The sequence below is a fragment of the Hemiscyllium ocellatum genome, chromosome 14, assembly GCF_020745735.1.
Source record: "Hemiscyllium ocellatum isolate sHemOce1 chromosome 14, sHemOce1.pat.X.cur, whole genome shotgun sequence".
Taxonomy (NCBI): Eukaryota; Metazoa; Chordata; class Chondrichthyes; order Orectolobiformes; family Hemiscylliidae; genus Hemiscyllium; species Hemiscyllium ocellatum.
In genome coordinates this window covers 10,394,986-10,420,954 of record NC_083414.1, presented here as the reverse complement: position 1 = coordinate 10,420,954, position 25,969 = coordinate 10,394,986, and the positions used below count along the sequence as shown (strand labels likewise).

Below are 25,969 nucleotides of genomic sequence, written 5' to 3'. Positions count from 1 at the left end.
GTTTTGATCCATGTGTCTTTGGAATGAAATTTTAAATTGAAGAGGTTGGCTTTTATTTAAGGTGGGTTTTTTTTTAGCTGAACTTTAAATATCAAAGATCTAACACAACTTGTCTCTGTGTATTTGATCAAATTTGATAACTTCCTTCTCCCCCCTTCAATTCAATCCCAGGTTATCACTGTGATATTGTGAAATGTCTGAGAGCGTTAGCTCCAATCCAAGTAAAAAATGAGCGGAGTTCATTGTTAGTAAAGTAGATAAGTGATTTTTTTTTCTCTGAGCAGTAATTACTGAAAAATCTGTCTATTTCTTGTATAGAATGAGGCTGAAGCATGACAGTTAAAAGATAACTGAATATCTTTCATTAACTTTTAAGAATGCATACACTGAAGTTTGGGGGTTGGATTTGTTATATTCTGCGTCATTTGGTTTTGTTTCTGCTCCAGGCTGCCATGGCAACTGGTACACTTGTTTAGCTCATGTGTAATGATCATCATTACATATCAGTGATGGATCAGCAATAGTGCAGTATACATTGGTTGGTAATCGACGTATATGTCAAATAAGCAGATGTATATTGTCCCTTCTAATTCCGAACATCATAAATTATAAGTATGTTCCAGCTTAGAAAATGATTCACATATAATTTGGAATATGCATTAGCATGTCAAGGTAAATAGATTATATCTGGAATAATAAAAAGGTTTTTAAATGATTAGTGAATTTAAAAAAAAATTCTTGCTTGAATCCTCCTTGAAGCATATTTGGAGGTATCTATTTTCCAAAAGATCCAGAAAACTGGTTGTCACCACACAGAAAATCCCCCCCCCCACGTTGATGAATACCAATGGGAAGAATTTGGAAAATACCAACTTTTTTGTCAATGAGAACGCTTCTGATCAAAATGAATGATTGCTTCCATTTGTGCCAGTTTAGCCTTGACCAATCAAGGGAAGAAGAATTTGAGGGCTGGTATTTATTGGGCAACAATGATCCCTGTGCTCCCAAATGTTTGAGAGAATTAGATAATGCACATTGGGCTCCTCCTACTACTGGAGAAGTATTACCAGCGGAGCCTTTGCAAGATCGTCTGAATGTACTAGAAAGGGAAAATCAGTTTCAACAGCAGAGCCCTTTTCCACTCCACCTACCCAGCATCATTCCATCAGCTCCATTGATAAGGACACTTTTATATGCCTGGTATCAGATCTGTAAACAAATTATTTGACTCAAATTGGTAACAGGAGAAAGTTCCCATGAGGGGAGTGAAAATGTTTTAGGATGACCTCAAAACACTGAAGAGGTCCAATATCTTTTCCGACTCATGGGTTCCAACACATGGGTGACTTTGGCTTATGTCAGACCAAAATTAAGGAGTCAGTTAATCTGAATATTCCCCAACTGATAACCATGGATGAACTGGGAGATGTACTTCCTACTGAAGTCCAGGTCTGAGGCATATAAATCAACCGACCCTCACCTATATTGCAAATCCAAGTATGACCTTTGTAAAGCCATCAGAGCCCCAAAAGACGATACCAAACTAAGCTCAAGTCCCAGACCAACCACCCTGACACCTGTCAGTTTGGAGCAAGGGTTGCGTGACATTACGGGCTGCAAAATGAAGTTGAATAGAATTGCAGGCAACCATACATACCTACTCAACGAGCTCAATGCCTTTTAAGCTTGCTGTGAACAGTAGGTCAGTGAAACTATGTCACCTATCTCAACAGCCTTGGATGCACTGTACCCACAGTCACTGCCACACACATTAGATTGGCCTTTTAGAGAGTGAACATAACTTAAGAAATAGGGGCAGAGTAGGCCTATCAAGTCTGCTCCGCCATTCAATAAGATCATGGCTGATCTTCTCATGCACTCTGCTCCACCTACCCACCTGCTCACCATAACCCTAAATTTCTTTACTCTTCAAACATTTATCTATCTTTACCTTCAAAACATTCAACAAGATCGCCTCAACTGCTTCACTGGGCAGGGAATTCCACAGATTCACAACCCTTTGGGTGAAGAAGTTCCTCCTCAACTCAGTTTGAAATCTGCTCCCCCTTATTTTGAGGCAATGCCCCCTAGATCTAGTTTCACCCACCAGTGGAAATAACAGAAATCCACAGAACGTAACTGACAACAGAAGATGGAATTGTTCTCCTTTGACCAGAGAACGTAACTGACCTGAATGTCTTTTAAATGTAATTATACCCGCTCTTTAACTTCTCCTTCCTACAATCTGAAGTTCCCACCTGGCTTCAAGACGACCATCATCATCCCGGTAACAAAGAAAAATCATATAGAGTGCCTCAATGACTCAGTCGCACTGACCTCCATAATTATGAAATGCTTTGAGATGTTAATCATGGTTCTCACAAACTCCAGCCTACCAGATTGCCTTGATCCTTTTCAATTCACCTACCGACACAATACATCCGTAGCAGATGCCATCTCCCTGACCCTACATTCATCCCTGTCACTCTCAGTTCCACTTTCTGTCTCACTCTCCCTGGATTCCATCTCTGCTTGTCTGCTCACCCTACCAACGTCAGCTGAAACACCAACTTTCCTTAACTACTATTTGTTCTGAAGAAGAATCGCTGGACTCAAAACATTAACTCTCCTTTCTGTTTGCAGATGCTGCCAGACTTGAGTTTCTCCAGCAATTTTAGATTTGTTTCACATTTCCAGCAATCACAGTTGTTTGTTTTTGTTTTAGTTCTGGTCTCCTGTTCTTCCTCCTCAGCCTTGCAAATCTTTCACAAATATTTACTTTATGTACGGACAAAGTTCATAATTGAGATTTTCACCAATCTGTCAGGATGTGTTAGCCGTTGACTATCCTCCCAAAGAACTGTTTCTCCTTGTCTACTTCAATCAAAACCCTTCGTAATTTTGAAAACCTTTCATTTGATCTCCCATAACTTTCTCTGGTCAAAGAAGAACAATTCCATCTTCTGTTGTCTATCCAAATAGCTGAGTCATTCAACTCTGTAACCATTCAATTAAATTTTCTTTGCAAGCTTTTAAGACCATTCCACTTTGGAAGGAAGCCAAGAAGTTGTAAATGAAGTATAACCACTAGTAGAACCGTTTACTTTAAGTTTTTTGTTTGAACTTTGTGCTTCCATTTTATGAAGTAAATGAGTGTATGTGTTTTTAATAGATTAATTGACTTATCCTGCCACCTTTTTTAAAGATTTGTTTATGTGCTAAAAGCTGCATTGCTACTCATAATACCCATATTTGGAAAAAAGATTCTCTGAATGTTTCCAACAATGTAACTTCATCTCTATATTCAGTTAATATAAATTGGATTCTCCTCTCATGTATATGATAATATCACTTTCCTTAATAACACTAGTACAATCTGTGCTGCATATTTGAAATAACATTTGGATAAAATCCTGCCTATAAATGCTTGGAGCCATTTTGTACAAATCTATATTAAGATGACTGTAGCTGAGAGTTTGTGGCCATATGTGGCCTGAACTGTTTATGATGGCATGCGGCACAGAGGAGAATAATTTCATTGCTTCTCTGAGAAAGTGTGTAAGGTATGAGCAGGTAGGGAAAGAGTTAAGTTTAAGGTTGCTTGACAAAGGTTCAGCTAACATTACTTTGACCAGATAAGAACTTGTAGGAAACAGTGATACGCTGGAGGAAAAGGTAGTGGTTTAACAAGGTGAAGAACATCCACTGAAATGTCAGATGGCTTAATCTTTAATGTTGATGCTCTCTGATTGTAACGGTCACCCAGTAAATATAGATGTTGCCTCATTTGGAAGCTGCTTCCTGTAAGTGACTATATAATTCCTTAAGAATCTGCTGTTAGAAGACAGGACTAATCTCTGTGCACATGGGCAATCGTTCTCTCTCCCTCGAGGACCGGAATAAAGGTAAAGGAGGTAAAGCTGTACTGTGTCTGAGTGTTTGCTTCAACTGATACAGGGATAGGGAAATGGGATGACATCTCTTTTTGTTGTTTCATAAAGATGAGTCCAGGTTTAGTGCAAGCGTTCATAAACCATAGGTTGCCTACGCATTGGGGTCATAGTACGGGATTTTGGATTTGTTAGCTTTAAGGCTGTAATGGCAGCCATGGACCAGAGGCTGTTAGCAAAGCCCTGAGATCAGCTTTGTGCTTGTAATATTTGCACCTGTTTTCCCCTTGTTTTAGTTCAGTCTCCTCCCATGAAATGAGTTTTGTGTAGGTAGCCTCTATTTGCCTGGCGCATGTTAAACTTTTAAGCACATTAGTCTACATCAAATTTGAATGTTGAACAAATTAGGATGTTACATTGGAGATTTAGAGATTGTCGCAACACTTTTTTTTAATGAGTATAATGTGTAAGATAGCTTTTGCACAAACCAAATTAAATATACAAACAGTTTTCATTTAGTTTAACTTGGTGTGCTCTTAAATAATTAAGTAGTGAAAGTTATTATCCTGTTTCTTGCAGTTCAGTTTTACTTTATGGCATCTCATATTGAGCAACTGCATCAACAAGGCTTGCCCTTAACAAAAACTGTGCTTTTCTAGCAACACATTTTTCAGCCCTGCCTTTACCAATCCTGTCATGCATCCAAATTTTGGGATCAGGTTGTAACATATGAGGCATTAAAATGGATTCACAATGAGAAGATTTGGGCAGCATTGGAGTTCTATTCTAGAGACTTGACCATAAAAACCTAGGCTGATAATGAGAGTTTGCGCTTATTTTTCGGATGAGATATTGCACCAGAACTTACTTGTTCCTCTCCACGGTGCTGTTTTGAAGAAGAGCAGAGGAGTTATCCTAGATGTCCTGATCAACATTTATCTCTCAACCAAAACTAAAACAGATGATGTAGTCACCGCAATTATGATTTGTGTGGAAAATTGTTTATCATTTCCCACATTAATTGCTTCTTCTGTTTCATCTTCCTCGCCTTTAATTAATCACAGCTTCTGAAATTCATTGACTTTGAAGAAAAGTCACTGGACCCAAAACATTAACTGTGCTTTCTCTTCGCAAATGTTATTAGACTTGCTGAGTTTGCCCAGTAATTTCTGTTTTTGTTTCTGATTTCCAACATTCACAGTTCTCTTGGTTTCTTTTTCTCCCAAATTTAGTCCCTTTTCCCCAATTGTTTCAAACCCATACTATTTCCCTTGTGGATTTGCAAGAACACTAATTCCAATATGATTTGGAATCGCCTGATGAAGGAGCGTCGCTCCGAAAGCTAGCGTGCTTCCAATTAAACCGGTTGGACTATAACCTGGTGTTGTGTGATTTTTAGCTTAATTCCAATATGGTTCAGGTGTAGACTGCCCTAGTGGTACAGATTCCCCTTTCCCCAGTATTTGTGCCAGTCCCCTATGAATTGGAACCCACTTCTCCCACACCAGTCTTTCAGCCATACACTTTGTTTATCCTCTTCCAATTTTACGTGTTCTGATAATGATGCGCAGATTATTAACTTTAGAGTTCTCCTTTTTAATTTGGTGCCTAGCTCTTCACACTGGCTATGCAGAACTACTTTATTAATTTTTCCTCGGTCATTTGTGCAAACATAGACTATGAAAACTCAACCTTCCCCATCCCAGAGCAGATAGGGGAGGCGATAGCCTTGTGGCATAATTGCTGGACTGCTAATCCAGAGACCCAGGTAATATTCTGGGGACTTGGGACTGAGTTCACATCCTGCCATGGCAGATGGTTGAATTTGAATTCAATAAGTATCTGGAATTAGTAGTCTAATAATGACCATGATTCCATTGTCAATTGTTGGGGATAAACCATCTGGTTCCCTAATGTCTATGTTCACCCATCCTTACTTGGTCTGGCCTACATGTGACTCCAGACTCTCAGCAATGTGGTTGACTCTTAACTGCCCACTGGGCAATAAATGCTGGCGATGCTGTCTCCCATGAATGAATAAAAAATGTCCTGAACCCTGGAACTGGGCAAACGACACCACTGCCTGAACTTGTCGTCACTCCCCCTAGCTATGCTGTTCCCTACAATCAGTATATTCCTTTTGACTTTCCCTGTTCGAATGCACCACAGTGCCATGATTATTCAGCTTATTCATCCCGCAGTTGCACTCCTGTCCCCTCAATTCCCTTACCTGCCTCACTTAAAATCAAAACCTCTTCTTTCTGAACACTGACAATATCAGAACAGACTACCCAAAAAGGTGCAACTGCTTACAGATTAAAGGATCTGGGAAACCTTCACCTCCTTGATCCATCGCAGTGTCTGTAGTTCAGTCTCCATTCATAAAGTCTTCAACCAAAGCTTCTCAAATTTCAAACACTCGAATCGCAGATGTGTTTGCTCAGGAGTGTGATGGTATTCTTGAGCTCAGACTTATTGTACCCTTGTACGGTCATTTGTAGAGTTTTAAAATTCATTATTTAGTTGTTATTAACTTTTTTATGCGTTAAGGTGTGCAAGTTGGTGATTAAACTAATGTTAAAACTTGACAGTAGAATAGGTTTCAACTAATTTGCAGATACTCACTCCTGATAAACAGGCATCTGTGCCAGATCTGATGTTTGGTTTGAATTTGCTGCCTTCAATTTCTCACTTTACAATACCAGTTATTGAACATCGATTTTCTGTGATGTCACACTTATTTTTTTCCCCAACAAGAACTGATTGCAGGCCATTCTTTCCAGTCTGCCTCACTGCAATGTTGACTGCAAGCCACTTTGTCCGATCTGCCTAATTCTACAAAGAAGTGGTTTTCCTTCACTATACTGGACCAAGTAGGCTGTGTTGTTTCCACACCCAAGAGGATGGTGGTAGGAACCTTCATGACGAGTAGCCCATACACTGCACTGAGCTGGCATTACCATATAACAAACAGTATTAACATGTTTACAATGAAGTGTTGCCCCTTTTTGAAGAAATGTGTAGGAAAGACATCATTATACATAATGAATTCAAAAGGAAATTTAGTGTCACTCCTAATTGTACTTTCAATCTTTTAAATTAATCTTAGTAACAAAGATATCTAACATTTTTGTTTCCTTAACTATTGTAGATTTTAGTCATTGTCATTATGAATAAATAATTGAGGACAGTTTTGTCGGTCGCAGTTTTTAATAATTTGGAGTCATTTTGTTGTCTCTATAGCAACTGGCAAGGCTTAATTCAGACCAATTATGCAGTGGAGTTGGAGAGAGAGTACTGCAGAGAAGTGAAACACAGATTGGTACAATGATTCAGCACATTATGTATTTAATTTGATGCTTAAAATGTAAAGTTTGGGGAGGGAAGAGACTTTGGATTGCTAGCCTTGTGCCTGATGCTTGATGTATCCAAATGATTTGCACTCAAGCCATCTTGTGAATTTAATTTTCTAGTGTGTGAAATTAATATTGCCTTTGATAAAGCCCTGTTTTTATTTGCTAATTCAAGACTTCCTACGTCTGACCCTTTGTCAAGTATTCAAAATCTTTTTGTGAACAGATATCACTGAATATCTGTCCAATTGCTTAACTTTTCCCAGTCATAGAAGAACTGAGGAGTGAAAACTCTCTTACTTTTAAAATTAGTGATCTAGGTTTGTTTCAAATTGTACTATAATCAGCTCCAATTAATCTCAGAGGAAGTCATGAGCACGTTTGAAATGCAGTCTTGCATGAATTGATTAAAAACTGCTTGGTGGTTTGACGTCATACCAACCTGGGCAGATGGCCAATGTTTTGTTAATAATAGGATAATAAAATAAAATGTAAATAAAAAAGCATTTCTTCAAAGGAATATTATCACTCTGCCTTGCCTTTGAGGGCGTTAGAACTGAATGTAAAACACGAGTTGTGGGGTTCTTGTGCTGCAGTGGTGGTGTTCCTGCCTGTGTACCAGAAAACCCATGTTCAAGTTCTACCTGCTACAGAGGCTTGTTGTAACATCTGGCTAAGATTGATTAAAAGCATCTAAAAGGTAAAGTTCCACTGATGTTTTAAAAAAATTCAAAAAAAAATCCATATTGCATAATCATGTTCTAATGAAGTTTCAAAACTTTGTAAAAATTTCTTAATTTTTCAGCAACTTGGAATTGGCATGAACTGTAATGGTGTTTTCCATTAACCAAGGTTTGCAGAGTAAAAACAAAATTAAAATGTCCAAAAATTATAATTTTAGCTCATTTTAAAATAATAGAACTATTTATTTGATAGCCAAGTATATTTGACATGAAAGAATTATTTTATTTCTTGGATGTAGTGTAATCAAAAAATTAGTTATTTGTGTTACATAAAGCCTTTGATCCTGAGTTTGGTTGGAACTGCAGAGACAAATGAGATTTATTACTGTGGGTGTGAATTGAAATTGAAGCTTGCCTACATATTATATAAATTGTTGAGTAAAGTTTGTTTTATAGAAGTTCTGTCTTGAATTATTTCTATTGATATTATTTCAATAATTTTTTAAAAATTGCTTCATTTCTGGTTGCATGTATCACTTTTAAAAAAAAAACCCAAACAGGAATACATCACAACTGAATTACAATGCAACTAACGAATTATGGACAGAAATTGCGAGAAATATTCAGGCCAGACAGCATCTATAGAGGGGAAAAAAAAAGAGTTAATGCTAAGAACTTTTGAGACAGCAGGATTTTCTTGTCCACTAAAATGTTGTCAGAAAATACATTCCCAGCTGGTCATGCCTTCTTTACAACAGTTTAATGCTTTGAGCAGAGGTGTCAAGGGGAGTGATAATGGATGTTTTATAATATCATAAAAGATGGGAACAGAATAGGTTACTTGGACTCTCAAGCCTACTCTACCATTCAATGGAATCATGACTGGTCTGACATTCCTTATATCCACTTTCCCAACCTTTTGCCATAATGCTTGATTTCCCTACTGAATTGGCTATCTTAAATTATGTAGGCACTCTGCTCCTACAGCTGTCAGTGGCAGGGAGCGCCAAAGACTCTTAACCCTCTGAGGGAAGAAATTCCTCCTCATCTCAGTCTTAAATTGGCATCCCTTTATTCTTGAGACTGTGCTCTGTGGTCCTAAACTAAGCTGTTTAACCTTTTGCTCATAAGACAAATTCCTTCATTCCAGCGATCATCCTAGATAATATTCTCTGAACTGCCTCCAATGATATGAAACCTTCTGTTACATGAGGGGGCCAAAACCGCTCACAGTGTTCCAGATGTGGTCTCACCAGCCACTTATACAGTTGCAGTCAGACTTTCCTACTTAGAGTCTAACCTCCTTGAAATAGGGCCAACTTTCCATTAGCCTTCCTATTACCTGCAGTGTCTGCAGCTTTATTTTTTTTTTGTGTACAAGTGCCCCCAAGTCCCTTGTATTGTAGCTTTCTGCTAATGTTTCCATATTTAAATAATAATCTGTTCTTTTGTCTTTCAAACATCTGTTATTTTTTGTTATCCCTTCCAAAATTTTCCCGCATTGTGCGTCCTTTGCCAAATTTTTTGTACACTTAGGTTTATCAATGTCTCTCTAAACTTCATATCCTGACTTGCCTTTCCACTTATTTTTGTCGTCCCAGCACTGATTCCTGTGGAACCCCACAGGTTACAGGTCATCTGAAAAAGATCTCCTTACCTACTATTTCCATTAGCAAATTTACAACTACCAACACAGTGGCCTATTATCTTATGTCTTCACTTTCTTTAGGGGACCTTGTCGACTGCCTCCTGGAAGTCCAAGTACAACTTTCAGAAAGCATTTGATAAGGTGTCACATGGCAGGTTGTTTAGCAAATTAGGGATGTTTGGAAGCAAAATCAGAATTTGCTCTAAAAGCTCAGCAGGTCTGGGAGCATCTGTGGAGAGAAAGCAAAGCTAACTTTGCAATCCGGTGATCCTTTTTCACTTGAATTGTAGGAAGAAGGGTCAATGGACTCAAAACATTAACTCTGCGAGCACATTTTGAGAAGATTTGTAGCTCAGGTTAAAGTTCTGAATGTAGGCTTGCTTGCTGAGCTGGAAGTTCATTTCCAGACATTTCGTCACCATACTGGGTAACATCTTCAGTGAGCCTCCAGATGAAACACTGCTGATATTTCCTGCTTTTTAATTAAAAATTTGGGTTTCTTTGGGTTAGTGATGTCATCTCCGTGGTGGTGTCGTTTTCTGTTTTTCTCAGGGGGTGGTAAATGGGGTCCAAATCAATGTGTTTGTTGATAGTTTGTCCAATGTAGTGTTTGCTACAGTTCGTGCCACTGTCCCCTATATCAAAGGCATCTCAGAAATGACTGACAGTCTACTCTGACCCCTTTGGAGAAAGTGAGGACTGCAGATGCTGGAGACCAGAGTTGAAAATGTGGTGCTGGAAAAACACAGCAGGCCAGACAGCATCCGAGGAGCAGGAGAATCGATGTTTCGGGCATAAGCCCTTCAGGAATGAGGCTGGTGTGCCAAGCGGGCTGAGATAAAAGGGTGGGGGCAGGGGGTGGAAATTGGGGGAGGGGCGCTGGGAATACGATAGATGGAAGGAGGTGAGGGTGATAGGCCAGAAAGGGGGTGGGGCGGATAGGTCGGGAAGAAGATTGCAGGCCAAGAGGGCAGTGCTGAATCCGGGGGTTGGGACTGAGATAAGGTGTGGGGAGGGGAAATGAGGAAGATGGAGAAATCTACACTCATCCCGTGTGGTTGGAGGGTTCCGAGGCGGAAGATGAGGCGCTCTTCCTCCAGGCATCGTGTGGTCAGGGTCTGGCGATGGAGGAGGCCAAGCACCTACATGTCCTTGACAGAGTGGGAGGGGGAGTTAGTGTTCAGCCATTGGGCGGTTGGGTTGGTTGGTGCAGGTGTCCCAGAGGTGTTCCCTGAAACATTCTGCAAGTAGGCGACCTGTCACCCCAATGGAGAGGAGACCACATCGGGTGCAACGGATACAGTAAATGAGGTGTGTGGAGGTGCAGGTGAATTTGCGATGGTTATGGAAGGATCCATTGGGGCCTTGGGGGGAGGTGTGGGTGCAAGTTTTGCACTTCTTGCGGTTGCTGGGGAAAGTGCTGGGAGTGGAGGTTGGGTTGGTGGGGCGTATGGACCTGACGAGGGAGTCGCGGAGGGAGAGGTCTCTCTGGAACGCTGATAGGGGTGGGGAGGGAAATATATCCCTGGTGGTGGGGTCTGTTTGGAGGTGGCGGAAATGACGGAGGATGATACGACGTATCCGGCGATTGGTGAGGTGGTAGGTGGGGACCAGTTGGGTTCTGTCCTGGTGACAATTGGAGGGGCGGAGTTCAAGGGCGGAGGTGTGGGAAGTGGAGGAGATGCGCTGGAGAGCGTCGTCGACCATGTTGGAGGGGAAATTGCAGTCTTTGAAGAAGGAGTCTGTTTGGGTTGTTGGGTAGTGGAATTGTTCCTCCTGGGAGCAGATGCGGCGGAAGTGAAGGAATTGGGAATATGGGATGGCGTTTTTACTGGGGGCAGGCTGGGAGGTGGTGTAATCTAGGTAGCTGTGGGAGTGACTCCTTGGCATCATGGTAGCCCATAGACCCATCAACACAGTATAAAACAGCAGCAAATGAACTTGAAAGATCCTGTATAGACAACAAGCAAACTAATGTCCTTTACAAAGTATTGTGCAAGAATTGTAACAGACACTACATTGGACCAACAGGCAGAAAACTAGCCACGAGGATACATGAGCATCAACTAGCCACAAAATGAAACAACCCTCTCTCACTAGTAGTATCTTTACATACAGATAAGGGAGGACGCCACTTTGACTGGGACAACACATCCATCCTAGCTAGGACAAGCCAAACCGAGACATGCACGAGCATTCCTAAAAGCATGGCATTCCAACTGGAACTTTATCAACAAACACATTGACTTGGACCCCATTTACCGCTCCCTGATGGAAAAAAAGGAAATGACACCACCATAGGAAAAGACATCACCAACCCAAAGAAACCCGAACATATAAACAGAAAGCAGGAAACATCAGCAATGCCATGTCCGGAGGTTTCCTTGGAATTTTACCCAGTATGGTGATGAAACGTCTGAAAATGAACCTTCCAGCTCAGCGAGCAAACCTGCATCCAGTTAACTCTGCCTTCTCTCCACAAGTGCTCTGAGTTGTTCCAAATTTTACCAACAATTTCTGATTTTATTTCTGATTTCCAGTGTCCACAGATCTTTGGTTTTCAGTTTAGAAATGATTGGGATTGATAAGTCCTTGGCAGCATGGATTGTAAATTGACTATGTATGTATAGGTGGGCAGTTAGCAGATTGAGTTGAAAGTGGTGTTCCCCATTAATTGGGATTGGAATCCTTGCTTTTTCTGATTTATGTAAATGATTTGGAGATGGCTGTTTTGGGTGAAATCTAAGTTTGCAGATGATACTAAGCTTGGGAGAACAGTGAACTGTGAAGATGACACTGAGTGAGTTCAGGGGGACATTGACAAGATGGCTAAATCAGCACATACCTGGCAGATGAATTTGAATGCAGAGAATTGTGAAGTAATGTATTTTGATAAAAGAAACATGGAGAGATGAGCTTCAAATCCAATGTTGATCTTGCTTTGCACACCTTCTGTGCAGTGTAATCTGTCTGCCTTGCTCTGTCTAAGCACCTGATGATCTGTATGTCCTTGTTTGCTATGACTACTGCTTGCAAAACAAAACTTTTCACTGTACTTAGTTGACAGCAATAAATCACATCAAAATAGAGACCATATGGACTAATGATGCAATATTGAGGGGAGTGTAGGAGTAGAGGACGTTTATGTGCACGGTTCTCTGAAGGTGGCTGGGCATGTTTGAACAATTGTTCAGAAGGCTTATAGGATCCTTGGTTTTGTAGATAGTCAAAGTTCAAGCAAGGAAGTGATACTACACATCTACTTATCATTGGTCAGACCATATTTGGAGTATTGTGTTCAGCTTTGGGCATATCATTTAAAGAAGGACGTGGAAGTCCTGGAGAGAGTGTAAAGGAGATTTACTTGAATGATATCAGGAATGAGGGATTTGAGATACAAGGGAAGATGAGAGAAATTGAGCTTATTCTCCTTGGACCAGAGAAGTGGTGACCTTATTGAGGTGTTCAAAATTAAGAATAATTTTCACAAGGTAAAGAAGGATATTTTGATTTCACTAGTTGGTATGGCAGTAACTCAGGATCACAGTTTCAAACAAGTGAGATGAGGAGAAACTTCTTTACTCAGTTGTTTAAGATTTGGAATGGGCTGTCCAGGAGAGTGGTGGTGGTGGCAGCGGATTCCGTAGGAAATTTCAAAAGAGAGCTGAATATATATTTGAAAGTGGTGAATTTCAGTAGCAAAAATGATGGGGCTGGAGAACGGGATTAACTGGGTAGTGCTTTTGGGAACCTGAACAGAATTGCCTCTGTCTGAACTATAATTCTATAATGCATCTACTGATTTCCTTATATTCACTCTGGTTGAGACTTCCTCAAACAACTAATAAATTAGTCAAACACTATTTCACTTTTATGATACCATGTTGACTTTGTTTGGTAGATTTTCCAAATGTTCTATTAGTCTCTTAATAATTGATTCCAATATTTTTCCAGCAGTAGATGTTAGGCTAATCAATCCATAGTTGCCTGCTTTTTTTATCTATTTCCCTTTTTGATTAGGAGCATCATATTAAGAATTTTCCAAACCCCTGGTTCTTCTCCAGAATCCAAAGATACTTAGATATTTGCAAACAATACATCCATTGTCTCTTTAAAAACTATTTTTAGGATCCTAAGATGTAAGCCATCAGTGCCAGGGGACTTGGCTACCTTTAGCACCATTCGTTTGTCTCATACTGCTCCTCCATTGATGGTGATATACTTAATTCCTGCTGTGTATTCTTTAATATTAATAGGATGTTTGAAATATCTTCCACTGAAAACTGACCCAAAATACCTGTTTAAATCCAATGTCATTTCTTTGTTCCCCATAATTATCTGCCTAAGCATTTTTATTATGTTCACATTGACCTTTCTCTTCCATTTTACATATTTAAACAAGCTCTAATCGTCAGTTTTTATTCCTCACTAGAATACCCCTTTTCTTTCTCTTTATTATCTTGTTAGTCTTTATTTACTGGATTCTATAGTAAGGCCAAGGAGAGTGAACCTGGAGTGATGGGCTGATCTGGAAAGGGAGCCAATGACTGAGACAGTGCTTCCCCATTTCTCTCCTGCCCATAGCTTAAAAACTAGCTTATATGGTGGTTTATATTTTCCTAGCCATTACCACCCTGTTCCTGACATCCTCAGGCTGTTGTCCACTGTTTCAGCCTGTGACCTCTCAATCTGTTGAGTACTATTTCCAAGTATTTGTAACATTTCTCTTTCATATTCTGTTTTTGTTTTTGTGATTAATGATTGATTGATTTTACTTACCTATCTGCTGTATTACATTGTTTTTATATACATTTTACTTTTAATTTGATTTTAAATACTTGATGTAATCTGTTTAAAAATCCTTGGCTGTACTCATATTGCATTCTGCGAATCTGGGAAGTTGTGATTATGTGAAATCATATTTAATCTATGAAAAAGGCTATCTAAAATGGGCCGTTGTTGATTCTTGCGGTCAGGGAACTAAAAATCAGATTGTCCAGACAATTACACCTTTGTGATAGTTCAGGTCAAGTCTATTTGTGATAATTGTTGAACAGTGAGCAGAAAATCATTCTTGAGGGACTGAAATTTGTAACACAACTTGTTAAGCAAAAATTCTTTAGTCAAAATAGTTGCAGAGAAGAAGTTTTAACTGTTCTTCGGGGACTAAAAATGAATATGATGTTGATGGAATATGTATCATCTTATGCTGTAGTGACATTGACCCATTTTTTTCTGATGGTAATCTGTCATCTTGGCTTGGTCTGGCCTACATGTGACCCCAGTCCTACACCAATATAGTTGATTCTTAAATGCTGTTGTGGCAGTTGGGTATATGGCATTGGGGTGGGGGGGGGGGGAGAGAATATATCATTCTGATTTTTCGCTGTTGGCCACAGAAACATCTGTCTGTACCTCAGGTTAGAAAATCCCTTGACACAATTGATCTTTTGGAAGCCGGCATACCCCTAGTTGCATTAGAGCCAGTCTCGATACCAGAAACGTGGCTGTTTGTGCTATGTTCCCCTGTGAATTTTCCAAAACAGCATACCTGTTTGAAATGGGTATATCCACAAAAGACTCCTGCACTAGCTGCCTTTAAATGTTGCCATGTACCAGCCTCCACCCCTCCCTCTGGCAGCTCATTCCATACACACCACCACCATTTGCCTGAAAAGGTTGCTCCTTTGATTCCTTTTATATCTTGCCCCTCTCACCCTAAACCTATGCCTTCTACTTTTGGCATCCCCTACCTGAGTGAAAATACCCCTCATGCCCCTTATGATTTTATAAACTTCTATAAAGTCACCCCTCCACCTCCGACGCTCCAGGGAAAACAGCCCTAGCCTATTCAACCTTTCCTTATAGCTCAAATCCTCCAACCCTGGCAACATCCTTGTAAATCTTTTCTGAACCCTTTCAAGTTTCACAACATGTTTCTGATTGGATGGAGACCAGAATTGTAAGCAGTATTCCAAAAATGGCCTAACCAATGTCCTCAACAGCTGCAACATGACCTGCCAACTACTATACTCAATGCACTGTCCAATAAAGGAAAGCTAACCAAAAGCCTCCTTCATGCCATTTACAAGTTCGCTGATGACCTGTAGTCAGTTGAATCTCAGATAGTGATGAAACAGACTACAGATGGGAGGTGGAAGACCTGGAAACATTGTGCACTGAGAACAACCTAACACTCAATGCTGGCAAAATCAAGGAGCTCATTATTGACTTTTGGCAGGATGTTACTGATCCTGTCCCCCTACCCATAACAGCACAGAGGTGGAACGAGTGGAGTGTGTCAGGCTCCTGGGAGTGCTTTCATGGACTCTTCATGTGAACGCATGGTTACAAAGGCCCAACAATGTCTCTTCTTCCTCAGGCAGCTGAGGAAATTTGGCATGACAGTGAATACCCTTGCCATCTTTTATAGGTGCGCCATCAAGAGCATTCTGTCTGGATGTATCACTACCTGCTATGGCAACTGTACCATTTAAAATTGGTGGTAGTTAGAGTGTGGCGAACTCTGCCTGGGCAATCACAAAGGCAACTTTCCATCTATAGAATCCATCTACCAGGCCTGCTGTCAAGGAAAGGCAGCCAGCATTCTCAAAGGTCCATCCCACCTTGGCAATGTTTTTCTACAACGTCAACCATTAGGTAGAAGGTATAGAAACCTGAACACACACCAGCCGGTTTCGCAACAGTTTCTACCCTACTGCTGTTAGAATATTGAATGGATTCTCAAATTCCTAACATTTGCCTGTACCTGTGTTTGTGTTTTTGTTTTTGTTGCTGTTTGCCTATTATTTACTTATCTATGCTACGTAACTATGTAATCTGCTTCTATTGCTTGCAAGACAAAGCTTTTCACTGTGCCTCATACATGACAATAAATTCAATTCAATTTCTTATCTACCTGCAGCTCTACTTTTTCAGTGAACTATGAACCTGCACTCCAAGGTTTCTTTGTTCAGCAACACTCTCAGGACTTTATCATTAAGTGTTTAAGTCCTCCTCTGATTTGCTTTTCCAAATTGCAGCACCTCGCATTTACCTCAATTAAACACCATCTGCCACTCCTCAGCCCATTGGCCCATCTGATTAAGGTCCTGTTGTAATCTGAGATAACCTTCTTCACTGTCCAGTACACCTCCAATTTTGGTGTCATCTCAAACTTACGAACTGTACCTCCTATGTTCACATCCAAATCATTTATATAAATGACAAAAAATAGTGGACCCAGCACCGATCCTTGTGGCACACCACTGGTTACAGGCCTACAGTTTCAAAAGCAACCTTTCACACCACTTTCTGTCTTCTACTTCGAGCCAGTTCTGTATCCAAATGGGTGGTTCTTCATGTATTCCATGTGATCTAATCTTGCTAATCAATCTCCCATGAGGAACCTTGTCGAATGCCTTACTGAAGTTCATATAGATCATTCCAACCATTCTGCCCTCATTTAATCATCTTTGTTACTTCTTCAAAAAACTCAAGTTCGTGAGACATGATTTCCCACACACAAGGTATTCTGACCATCCCAAATCAGTCCTTGTCTTTCCAAATACTTGGAAATCCTATCCTTCAGGATTCCCTCCAACAACTTGCCCACCACCAATGTCAGGCTCACCAGTGTATCATTGCCTGACTTTTCCTTACCACCTTTGTTAAATAGCGGCACAATGTTAGCCAAATTCCAGTCTTCCGGCACCTCACCTGTTCCTATTGATGACACAACTATCTCAGCAAGGGGCCCATCAATCAGTCCCTATCTTCCCATCAAGGTCTAGGGTACACCTGATCAGGTCCTGGGGACTTATCCACCTTTTACCTGTTTTACATCCAGCACTTCCTCTTCTGTAATATGGACATTTTTTAAAATGTCACCATCTATTTCCTCACATTCTGTATCTTCCATGTCCTTCTCCTTTGGTATCTCCCCCATCTTGTTGAATAGTATGTAATTGAGTTTTTAAGTGTAATAATTACTGCTAAATGCCCTCACTGGACCCTGAAAGCTAATTACAATTTTTTGGAAAGCTAATGATTGCAAAATACGCATTAAGCTTTAAATTAATGTTCACTTCCTGATTTGCCAAATTTGAGAATAATTCAGTGTGACAGGCTTCTTGTTCTGCTTGCTGAGATCACTGCAGCTGATGACTGAGATACCATGATTTGGCACCAGATTTTGACAAAGCAAAATCTGCATCTGCTGGCAGGCCTTTGCAAGTCAGATTTGCTACTGACTTGCTTCTGGCCTGGAAATGTACTTATCTTGGTCTGGTGGAGGGAGTCATTGGGACGATTCAGCTTTGTACAGACTTTGAATGGCAGCTCCTAATGCATCAAAAGTTGTTGTTTGGAAAACTTCCAGGGGGACCTAAAGATGTGTACCAAGTTGTCAAGATTGAAGTGATCTGAGTGGACATTTTTAATTGAGGTCAGTGGTGAGTGCCATTTCTTCACCATAGATCCGGAATTTGTAGTCAATGTTCTTCCTTTTTAAAATTGTATGGTGCTTGAAATATTCTGGGAAAAATATTGGAACAGAATCTAGATTTGATTGAAAATTGTAATTGGCTATGTGTTTTATTGAGAATTTTTTTGAGTGAATGAGACAGAGTATGCGGGTGATCCCTGATTTCCAAATTCTGACTCATAGACATTTGTACTTGTGAATGAGAACCTATATTAAATTTAAAGATGCAACAGGCGAACATTTTCTGGTACTTATGAACAGCTAATTTATATTATACTACTGTGTTCTGACTTGCATAAAAATTGATCTGCAGATGTAGTTGGGGATGGAGCCTATTCGTAACCCAGACACTGCCTGTAACATTTTCATAGAGCTGCCACACGTACAACAGATTGCTGAAAATTTGAGTGTTACTAAGGTGCTAAAGTTATTAAAATTTCAAAAGATGTGGACAGTGCAAACAAGGAGAAATTGTTCTAACTCCTAAAAGGATCAAGCATAAGAGGTGAATATTTGAAATAATTTGCAAAAATGCGTAATTGCTGTGAGTAAAAACATTTTCATACAGTGAGTGTTTCAGGTTTGGAAGTGTAGTAAAGGTGGGTTCAGTTACGGTGTTCAAGAGGATGTTTAATGATTTGATTAGAAATAATGTTTAAGATGTGACAAAAGAGAAAGTGAATGATGCAAAGTAATTGGTAGACTCAGTGTAGTCATGATGGCCAAATAGTCTTCTACTGTACATTAACAATTTTGTGATTCTTTTGACTTAAATATCTGATGTTAGCATTTTACATATAAAAAATATTCTTCCAGAGAATCAGTAAGTTTAATAAATTTTATAGATGCAGTGAACAGGATTGGGAGGCTTTAATAGATTACCTTAAATATGGATGCTGCTCTGGGGCTATGTTTCTTTCACCAGTATACCCATCTGTCAGCTTTCAAGATAACCACCAAACAAAATAACTTAAAAGCCCTTAAAATTACATGATCCAGAATTTGCCAGATTTTAACTGTGTTCTTTACAGAATGCAATTCAGAGCAATCTTCAAAAAAATCCAATTTTATATTTAATAAGGTTGGATTTGTAAAGGATTAGTCTTTTTGTTTACTTATTTTGAAGTTTAGGAAATGGCCTACTGAAGGTAAAGTTGAGTGATTATTCATATCATAGTGTAATAATATGATGATCAAATGAATAATTAAGATGTTAACATTCAAATAAGTCTAAAACTGACCTGAAAATATATCAGTTATTTTGTTCTTTGTTAACCTATTAATCGACTTGTAAAATGTATTTCTGATTTTGTTCCCTTTTCGGTTTCATTTGGAGAAAATGTTATCATCTTTGTCATGTTTCTGAATTGAAGTTCTATTATGGGACCCTTACACTTGTGTTGGAACATTAGAAGGATAGAGAGGCTGCTTATGAGGGCTATTGCTTTTCATACACCACAACAATCCATATGCCATGGGCAGAGAGACATTTCCATTGCAACTAAGAGAATATGAACTGCTTTTAGTGATTGTCATATGTGGTGTATTAAAAAAATTGGCTACTTAAATTCTTGCAACTGGAAAATCTCTCCGCTGTATTGCATGCATGCAGTCACATGCATTCTCTCTCTCACTCTCTCACTCTCTCACTCTCTCAAACACTTGACTTGTATGCAGCCCAGCACATGGTTCCTCTTTTTAATACATGGCTGCTCACTATTTAATTTCCTGCGTGCAGTTACTCTTGTGACTTTTGAATTAGCTTTGAATGAAACTACTGTGATGCTGCTTCTCCTTTTGACAAGGTTATTCTGTCCTGGTTTTTGTTTTTGGAGAGGGGTCATAAACGCAGAGGTTCCAGGGTGTCTGATTTGTATGAGTGTTAGGACCAATTTGATTATAGCTAACAGATACTTCCTCAGGCAAAAGGCATTCAAGTTATTTTTTTTTAAAAAGGGAGTGGCTAGTTCTCCCAGCTGAGCATTTCTTTAGTTTGGTTTGGATTTTAGCAAGCAGTCAGTTTTGAGGTTGTTGGTCAAAGAAGCAGCTCCATGCTAACCCTCTCTCTGTGTTTATGGAGACTGTGTTTCAGGCATTTAGAACAGCATCATGAAATTGGGGTAGTTTGGGCTTTCAGCTAGGTTGAGTTATTCTGTATTCTTCGAGTAAAAAATGAGGTCTGCAGATGCTGGAGATCACAGCTGCAAATGTGTTGCTGGTCAAAGCACAGCAGGCCAGGCAGCATCTCAGGAATAGAGAATTCGACGTTTCGAGCATAAGCCCTTCATCAGGAATAACTGTTCCCTTTTTGTTTTGTTTGTGTTTAATTTGATACTGTGTAAATCAGTTCTGTTTTGTTTCAAACCAAGGGGTCTTGACCAGCTGAGTCACTCTTGGAATGTCCACTCTACACCTGCTTAAAACAAATAGAAAAGTTAGGGTCTGGGCTTTCTTCTTGAAATGTGTTGAGGGGGTCTGGCCTGCTCCATAACACTAAGAGCTGAATTTGTGTTGAACTCTGGAAGGAAGAGTCTTTTGAATTCCAAGCACAGTGGAAACTACGTAGAGATTGTCTACGTGCTCCTTTCACTTTAGATCCCTGGAGTGGAAATTATTTTATCCCACTAACCCTCCAGACTGTGAAGTTGAATGGAAAAATGACTTAATTTGCTGTTACTCAAATCATGTACAAAATATTGAATCATTGACATCAGAAATGGGTTTAGTGTTTAGGGATATAAGGAAAAAATGGAAATAAAGTATTGTGCTGGATGATAAGCCATGATCATTCTGAATGGCAGAGCTGGCTTGAAGGACTGAATGACTTGCTCCTACTCCTATTTCCATGAAACATTGAAAGTAGTATCTGAGTGTATTTTTTCTTTCTGCTACCCCGTCAACATGAGACTTTCCACTTTTACAAACCTTGACCGATTCTAAAGTTTGTTTCTGCCTGACTCATTGACAGTGGTTTCAAATAATAACCCTCATTATGTGAATAAGGGAAGAAATTTGATGAATGTGAAAGGAAATGAATTTAATTGTTAAAGTCCTGTTAATATCAACCAAAGAGCTTAGTTTTGATTTTGCATTTGATTTCATTGCAATTATTTTGCTTCAATTGTAGTTTTATTTCTGGTATGACTTTATTTTAAGTGTATGTTTGGTACTTTTTTTTTCATTGCTCTTTTGTTTTTCTTTTTTTTTTAACAGTTTGTGCAGAAGCTTTCAACCCAGATGAAGATGATGAAGAGGATACAGAACAAAGGGTAAGATATATGGAGTTCATAAAGCTTAAGAACTTTTACACTGGAAAAGATTGCAATGCTCTCACATGCAGTTCCTTACTTTAGCTGTGGCCTAGGAGCAGAATCAAAAGTGCAGGTAAATGAGAATAATGTAGTTTGGTATTTGTCAGTTGGCATAGACACGGTGGGCCAAAGATCATGTTTCTGTGCTGTTTGATTCTATGTAATTTTGATGAAACAGGTTAACAGAATGCAGATTTTCAATTAACTGTTCTTGTCAAGCCATTCAATACATGACATTTTTGTTTTTGCTGTAAGAAAATTGAGAAAGTACTGAAGCAGTCTTGAAATGATTAATTGTGTTCACATTTCTTTAGCAGTTAGCATATAGGTTTTAATATTGAACTCTAATGTGAGAATCCTTATTGGCTCATTTGATTATTTTAAAAAACATAAGTCCCTCAAGTGTAACATTATTGAAATAAAAATTATTGAATTGGGAAGGAAGGATTTTAAATTTACTTGGTATTTTCTGTTTTACTCTTAGTTTCTTTGCTAAATATTGCATTGCTATTGTAAAACAAAAAAAAATCACCTGAGTCTGTGTTCTTGATGTTTTGTTTATTAAAGCACTTAGTGTCTGTAAATTGGCATTAGAGACTTGTGTTTCCATGTAGCTGTCACCTGTAGTTTAGCCAAAATAATTATTATTGCTTATGGGATAAAGTGATTGGAAATGGAATTGATTAACGGAAACGCTTGTGAGCCATTGCTAATTAGTTGTTCCGCAGGATAGATATTTTGCAATAATTGTACAGCTACACTTCTCTCCGTTGAATGGAAGCTTATGGATTTGCTCTTGTGAAATTAATTTTCTACAAATGAGTTGCATATAAAAAATGGCAGACGGTCAGGTCAGCACTGAGTTGTTAGAATTGTCAGCTAACTTTAAATTTAAAGGGTGGTTTACAGTCTTCAAACATATGAGGACTGACAACGAAATACTTTGTTGACTTAAATGACAGTTCAACCAATGCTAAATGCAGAAGAATTTAAAGACTTGAACTTGTTCAATCAAAGTTTGGTCAGATAACTCTAGACACCCTAACAAAAATTCAGGAACCTGTATGTTCCTGTTTTGTATGAAGGACGCAGCTAATATGTGTAGGGAATGCTGGATGAATGGAGAAATTGAGGTTGTGGTCAAGACAAAGCAGGAGGCACATATCAAGTATTGACAGCTGGGATCAAGTGAATCACTAGAGGATAATAGGGGCAGTAGAAGTATACTTAAGAGTGAAATGAGGAGGACAAAAAGGTGACATAGGAGAGCTTTGCCAAATAGAGTTAAGGTGAATCCAAAGAGACTCTAATACACTTAAGGGCAAAAGAGAGGGAGAGAATAGGGCCCCTCAAAGGTTAACATGGCCTCCTGTGTGGGGAACCACAGGAAATGGGTGAGATACTAAATGAATATTTCGTGTAAGCATTTACTATGGAGAAGGACGTGGAAGCTATGGTATTTAGGGAAATAAATAGTGATGTCTTGAAAAGCTTTAGTATTACAGAAGAGGACGTGCTGGAGGTCTTTAAAACTTGTAAAGGTGGTTAAATCCTTGGTATCTAATCAGCTGTTTCCCAGAACATTGTGGGAAGCTTGGGAAGAGATTGCTGGGCCCCTTCCTGAAATATCATTGACAGCCACGGGTGGGTGCTGGAAGACTGTAAGTTGGTTCATGTGGTGCCATTATTTAAGAGAGGATGTCAGGAATAGCCAGGGAAGAATAGACCGATGAGCCTTGGGTCAATGGTGGGTAGATTGTTGGAGGGGATTCTGAAGGACATGATTTACATGCATTTGGAAAGGCAAGGACTGATTAGGGATAGGATCCATGGCTTTAAGAGTGGGAAAGCATGTCTCATGAGCTTGATTGAGTTTTTTTGAAGAGGTAACAAACAAGATTGAAGAAGGCAGAGCAGTACGCATCTTCGATATGGACTTCAGCAAAGCGTTCGACAAGGTTCTGCATGATAGACTAGTTAGGAAGGTTAGAGCTAGCCGACTGGATGCAAAATTGGCCTGAAGGTAGGAGAAAGAGTGTGGTGGCAAGGGCTGTCTTTGGACTGAGGCCTGTGATCCAGCGGTGTGCCGCAAATATCGGTGCTGGAATAGGAAGTATGCTTAGTAAGTTTGTGGATGACATCCAAAATAGATGATGCAGTGGGCAGTGAAGAAAGTTACCTCACAGTACAATGTGACTTTGATCAGCTGGGCCAGTGGGCTGAAGAGTGGCAGATGGAGTTTAATTTAGATAAATGTGAAGTGTTGCATTTTAATGATGCAAACCAAGGCAGGAGTTATACGGTTAATGATAGGGCCCTGGAGAGTGTTGCTGAACAAAGAGTTAGGGATACAGATGCATTGTTCCTTGCAAGTGGAGTCCCAGGTAGACAGGATGATGATGGCACACATGCCTCCTTTGGTCAGTGCGTTGAGTAGAGGAGTTGGGAGGTCATGTTGCATCTGTACAGAGGCCACCTTTAGAATACTGCAATAATTCTGATTGCCCTTCTCAAGGATATTGTTAACCTTGAGAGGGTGTAGAAAGGAATTACAAAAAGGTTACTGGGACTGGAGAGTTATAGGGAGAGGCTGAATTGGCTGAGGCTTTTTTTCTCTGGAGGGTCAGAGGCTGAGGGGTGATTTTACAAAAGTTTATTAATCATGAGGGGCATGAAGAGTGAATAGCCATTGGCTTTTTTTTTCTAGGGTGGAGGAGGCCAAAACTAGTGGACATTGCTATAAGGTGAGAGAGGAAAGATTTTAAAAAGGACCTGATGGGTAACTTTCATGCAGAGGTGGTGCTTTCATGGAGAGGGCTGCCACAGACAATGGTAAAGACAGGTACTATTACAGCATGGCATTTGGATGGGTATATGAACAGGAAGTGTTCAGAGGGATATGGGCCAACTGCTAGCAAGTGCAACTCTGTCAGATTGGGATGTCTGGTTGGTGCGGATGAGTTGGATCTGTTTGTGCTGTATATTTCTATGGCTCCAATCGTGTTCTCTAAACTGATCACTCAATTTGCATTTTGCCTCTAGAGCACAGAAGAGACTGCATCATGAGCAGTGAACATGATTCACTGAGCTGAAAGAAGTAAATGGAATTTTATCTGGAAGGAGTGTTTGAGGTGGTGACATTGACTTGTGCCATATTATTTCTGCTGCAGGAGTGAAAATTGGATGTTCTGTAACGATAGGTGCAATCCTTTTGGAATAGTAACATCTGATCACTTGAGCTCCTGCTAATTTAGTGTGTCTTGAGTTCAGTATGTTGTTGTTCTGATGTGTCACTTGCCAGGCTGATTCATTGCCAAGTTGGTACTCTTGAGAGCAAGTTCTACAAATATATATCCCCAAGCACAAAAAGCTCAAATATTGGTTAGATGTGATCTAAGTGACATTCAGAAGAATTGTTAGCCCAAGGACAATCATAAGAATGACAGTAAGGCGAGGGTATGGAGCCAACCAGTCTCTACCATTAGACTCTTAGAGTAACGAAGGAGAGCATTTGGTGTATTGTTCCTGCATTGGTTTTTCCAAAATAGCTGTATGATTTAGTTTCACTCTCCTACCTTTTTTCCTTTGACTGTACAATTTAGTCCTCTTCATCTGCCTTTAGAAAGTTGCTATGAAATCTGATCCATTACACTTTCAGGTGCAGCCAGACCTGTTGAGTTTCTCCAGCACTTTTTTGTCTTTGTTGCAATTCTTAGCAATTTGTTCTATGAAATCATTTTTCTCCAGTTTCCCTCAACCTGTTTTTTCACTTATTTTAAAAGTATGTTAGCTGGTTATCTGAGTGTTGCTCCATCTGGTTGTGTATTGTGCTAGACACCTAAAGACAACTGGGGAAAACCAGACTCTCTGACAGTTCTGTATCCTCATGTGACCGGAGCCCACTGCACTTCGTAGAATGAGAGACAACCTGAGTAAAACATGCAAAATTTGCAGGAAACTTCTCAAGTTAGACGAGGAGGCTGTTTCCTTTTGTGGGAGAGTCGAGGACAAAAGGGAATAATTTCAGAATATAGGGTCATACATTAAAGAACGTTTTCTCCCAAAGTGAACCAATGGAATTCTTTGCCCCAGAGGACTGTCAAGACTTTTAAGTATATTCAAGGCTGAGATAAATTGTTCATCAATAAGGGAATGTGGAGTTGTGGATTATCAGATCAGCCATAATCTGATTGAATGATGGAGCAGACTTTTTGGGCTAAATGGCCTACTTCTGCTCCTACATCTTATGGTCTTTTGAGTGCAAAAGGCCAGACTGAATCAGCTACACTTTGAGCCAAAAATGCTGAGTGGAGGGTGATTCATCTTGGCCAGAGATACCAGTCTTCAAGTAATTTGATTAATTCCATAAAGAAAGGGTTGAGTGCACTGTTCTTGGAATATAGCAAAGTATATATAGGCTGCAGACTTGAACTCCAGAACTAGCCATACCTCTAACCAGGATAAGCACACAGAAAATGGGAAATTATCCAACCACTTACCATCCACAAAAAGTAGGACAATTGTAATTCAGCTAATCAGTGTCTCATTAGTGTGCTACTGGTTATTAACAAAGCACTGGAATGTGTTGTTGACAGTCCT

General features: G+C 39.7%; 1 protein-coding gene across 1 annotated transcript in view; it reads left to right on the top strand.

Annotated features, from left to right (window-relative positions):
- prkar2aa (protein kinase, cAMP-dependent, regulatory, type II, alpha A) overlaps positions 1-25,969 on the top strand; it is a 324,960-nt gene that overhangs the window by 220,658 nt on the left and 78,333 nt on the right. The window contains exon 9 of the mRNA XM_060835351.1: positions 21,273-21,328. Coding sequence (XP_060691334.1) covers positions 21,273-21,328 — 56 coding nt within the window. The remainder of the gene's footprint in view (positions 1-21,272; positions 21,329-25,969) is intronic.